Source organism: Dysidea avara, chromosome 5 (genome assembly GCF_963678975.1).
Source record: "Dysidea avara chromosome 5, odDysAvar1.4, whole genome shotgun sequence".
In the NCBI taxonomy this organism is placed as follows: Eukaryota; Metazoa; Porifera; class Demospongiae; order Dictyoceratida; family Dysideidae; genus Dysidea; species Dysidea avara.
The window spans coordinates 28476284-28480721 of record NC_089276.1 but is presented as its reverse complement, the minus strand read 5'-3'; the positions used below and the strand labels follow the sequence as shown (position 1 = coordinate 28480721).

Below are 4438 nucleotides of genomic sequence, written 5' to 3'. Positions count from 1 at the left end.
GGATACCTATGATATCATAAAATGTTGCACTTGTCAGTAATTCTGATTGGCTACTCAAAATATTTAATACTTGTTACACTTAAAAAGCTTCTATATCCAGTCTAAATGATTGGCTGTTTATTATACTGTTATTTCGTTGGCTGTTTTACAGTGCAATTACAAAAACCTACCATGTGATTTGGGATTAATTGCACTCCTACTATTGGAAATGTATAGCAAACTAAATCGCAATTAATTAAGTACGTAGTAATGATCAGATAAGTTAGCTATTGACATAATCAGTATAACAGAGCTTTGAAACCCTCCAATGCAAGCAATTGAATGCAGTGGTTGTACATAGTTACATTATATAAGTGCTAATTTTTTTCTTTTATACAGGTTAACTCTATTATACTGTATGTTTATCATTAAAGTTTAGTTTTGAGTCTAATAACACACCAAGATATCTTGCTTGTTTAACAGTCCTTACTTGATTATAGACAATAATTTGTTGATAATAGGTTACTTAAGTTTATCTGCGATATTAACTTTCACATTAATCAGTATTGAAAATCATCATCCGATAATTTGTTAGCCCGCCCTTCTATTTCTCCTGTAAAACATGGTGGTCATCCGCAGACTGAATAGACACTTGTGGCTTCGACTCAACCAAATAATTGATCACATAAACTTATCAACTAACATGAGTACAGTGGATCATGCCTTAGATAGAAGTTCATAGCTACAGCAATTCATGTCTAATGTAGCCAACTATGAGGTCGAGGTACACGTTTGACCCATTGGTGACCAACGTATACAGGTTTCACTGTACTGTTATCCTACCTGTGGTATAGAATGTTCAGAAAGTTGACTCGTACACATAATAATGTCATATTTTATTAAAACAAAGCATTGATGGGTACAATTTTATAGACAATATAGAAAAGACTTCTTTTCTGCAATACTAATGCACAATAATAGTGTTTATATCATTGTGGACAATGGGTGGTTTACTTGATGGTAAAGCAAGGTGGTGAGGTGCTTTTAGTGTATTTGTAACAAGTACACAGACAAAAATAGCTATTAAAATCAAGTATTATATGCATAGAATAATTTCTACTATAGTGGTATAGATAAGTTTGTTGTCATATAGTATACTAGCAAACTGTGGAAACATAAAACATTTCATGCGCAGAACCATAAGTGAATAAATGTTAGTAGAGTACTTTACTGTAATTTACCTTATTTTCATGCAAAAAGATTTTATAATAAAAGTTTCATATATTATATCATAATATTATGATTTGCACTGACCAAAAAATACTTTTATGTGATTGCTCTATTGTAATATTTCGGTCTTTGCAGCACTGGCAATTTCAGTGGTTTTAGCACTGTTTTTGATGCTTATTACATCTTGGTTGAAAGCTAGCCACTGATAGTTACAGTATTAGATAAAGGCAGCAAGCCACTGGAAAATTTCTCTAATAATGCAAAAAAATTTCATGCAAGAAATTTTTGTATAATTTTTGCACACAGAAATCATTTTACAATGAAAAAAGCAAATTATGGTAGTTTATTGCAATGGCTTAAAGGGTGATGAACTAGCTACTGTATACAACCTGGTGATGGGATATGATTTTTAAAGTAATTTAGTGGTCCACCATCACCATGATCACAAATTTAATTGCCAATACAGTAATCAGGATGTAGTTGGAGCTTGTCCATCATCAATGCCTAGGCCAAGAGAATTTTACTTAGCATTTAATTGCATTATACTGTAGTACTACTGAAATCCTCACCCACAATATTACCAAGCATAATTTCATAAACAGTGTTTATATAGCTACAGTAGGTGACGATGAATACACTTCAAATGATAAGGAGTACATTATACAAAAAATATAACCCAAAATTACAAACCATGCTGAACTTTTAATAATTGATCGAAGTAAGTAATGGTTTGCCATGAAACTCTCCACAATTAATATGAGGCAAAACTCCTATGAACAGTAAACGATTAAGTGTATTGCCAACAACATCATTGACAGCTAACAGCTCAGGGTATTCACTCAAGTATTTGTATGCCTTACAGAATCGGACTCTGCCCCTGGATAAGTAAGTTCTTAGCATGTTTTTAATTTCTGTATTGGTTATATTTGGGCACTTCTCCAGCAGTAGGGAAACAGCTCCGGTGACTAAAGAAGTGCTTTGAGAAGTTCCGGTTTGGAATCTTTGACACGTGTTACATTCATATCCTGTAAAATTGTAGCAGGAGATGTTAGGGATACATATGTCACTGCTAAGGATTCTATAACCAGGAGCAAACACATCCACACATGATCCCATGTTGGTGAATAAAACTCTTCCATCAAATTCACCCATCAATGCATTATCATCCATGTCAGTAGCAGCTACATTGATAACACCATTGTAGCCTGCTGGATAAACTTTACAGGAATCGTAATTCAATTTTCTGAAGTCCCTATGGTTTCCATTCCCAGCAGCGACAGTGACTGTTATGTCTTCTGCTATTAATTCCTTGACAAATTTACTAACAGTATCCATTATTTCACTTCCAGCAAGGGACAGATTAATAATTGCCCGGGTTCCTTTTCTGCTTTTCCTGTGTTCATGTACACACATCAGTCCATCAAGAAGAGATGCTTCAGAAGCACGTCCTCTACAGTTTACTACTCTGATAGAAAACAAAGTCACATCAGTCGCTAGTCCAGTACCATTTCCACCAACAAGACCAGCTACATGAGTTCCATGGCCATTGCAGTCCTCCCCCTCGAGTGCTTCATTTTCTAGCTTATCAATAGGATCACAACCTGGATAGTGAGCTCTTCCATTGAATACACTGTGATTATAGTGAATACCAGTGTCCAGTACATATACATCAACTAATTTCCCAGTGTTCTGGCTAGCAGTATGTTTCTCATCCAGTGGTAGTGATGGTTGGTCTACTCTATCCAAGTGCCATCCTGGCTTGGCAGATGCAAGAGAACCAATTTCAGAGACAAGCATAATGTATTCATTTTCCTTTACTTCAATAACTAATTTGTGATGTGTAACCTAAGAGAATAGTAACTGCCACTAAAAATGTGATTAACAAAAAATGTGAGTAATGGAGTAACGCGTGTGTTTGATTGTCTAATTTTTCTACATGCGCAGAATACAGTCAACACATTAGAACTGTGATAATGTTGCATATAATAATGTTGTGTGTTTTGCTGGTAGCACATTATAACTAATTATTCTCACCCATTTTAAAGCTCTTTCTGACAGGCTTACTGTTAAACATTTCATGTTGGGATATTCTGCAATAATATTTCCTTTAAATTTTTCCATTCTATTGGACCTCCTATTCAGGTGTTTAGCAAACTGCTGTAGTTGTACATCAGTTGCACTCTCCTCAAACTGGACAATGTAAGTTCCTAAGTCACGTAAGTTTTCATCAGCAGATCTTTTGACTTTTGCAATGCCAGAAACATCTTGTAATATGACACAACCAATGACCAGTGCAAGAGTTAGGCAAGGATGATATTGCATTGTTTTATGCTACAAGGAATATGTATTCACATCTTAACTCTCTAATGAACTAGCTACAGTATAAACTGTGTACCTTTGATCAGCAAGACGGATTATGACCGACTAATTGTAGTAGAGGTAGTTAATGATCAGTAATGTTATCAGAAATCTCTCTAATGTCCACTGTTTTCCAGGAAGGCCTTTTATAGTGCACACTTACAGGAACATATACGGCTTCACCAGAAATCTTCCAAGTGCTAATCTTAAGAAATGGGAGCTGCATGTGTAGTTGTGTACTATTGGTACCTGAAGGTCATGCAAGTAGGTATATACAGGTGTGTGAGGAACCAATAAGGAATTCAAATTGTTCAGTCAGATGCTTTAGAACCTTTCATGAGCTAAAAGCTATGTGGAGATTCCTTTAAAACTAATGGTGATATTTTTGAATGTATAGCCACATAGGATTGCAACCAAATTACTTAGAGCAGAAACACTAATGAAACACTAATTGCCCTTTCTTGCATACCCATTCACTCAACAACATGTGGTATTAAGGAACAGTTATTGTTTACATGCACACTTGATCTTAGGTACACACCGTAATTTATGCAAAAAAATCATGATAGAAATTTTCATGTAGAAACATTTTCATATGATTTACATGTATGACACTGCTCTATTAGAGTATCTCTATCTTTGCAATAGTATAGTTGTTGCATACGAAAATTATTTTCCAAAAAAAGTGAATTATGGTACACTTTATATATAAATAGAGGTCAAGTACATATAAAGCTGGAATAAGTCTTCATTGCATAGTTTATGTATATATGTTGGCATTGGACACAGGGCCGCCCACAGGGGGAGGGGGGGGGGGGGGGGGCAACTGGGGCATTTTGCCCCGGGCCCCAGCCTGAAAGGGGCCCAGGAG

The 4438-nt window shown here is 35.5% G+C and overlaps 1 protein-coding gene across 1 annotated transcript; it reads right to left on the bottom strand.

The window, feature by feature from the left end:
• Positions 1–1844: 1844 nt before the first annotated feature.
• Positions 1845–3678, bottom strand: LOC136256807 (extracellular serine proteinase-like). The gene is made up of 3 exons (XM_066049846.1): positions 3605–3678; positions 3244–3540; positions 1845–3054 (listed from the first exon to the last, which is right to left on the bottom strand). Exons 2-3 carry the CDS (start codon positions 3529–3531, stop codon positions 1912–1914), a joined length of 1431 nt encoding a protein of 476 aa, XP_065905918.1. The 5' UTR covers positions 3532–3540; positions 3605–3678; the 3' UTR covers positions 1845–1911.
• Between the last annotated feature and the right edge of the window lie 760 nt (positions 3679–4438).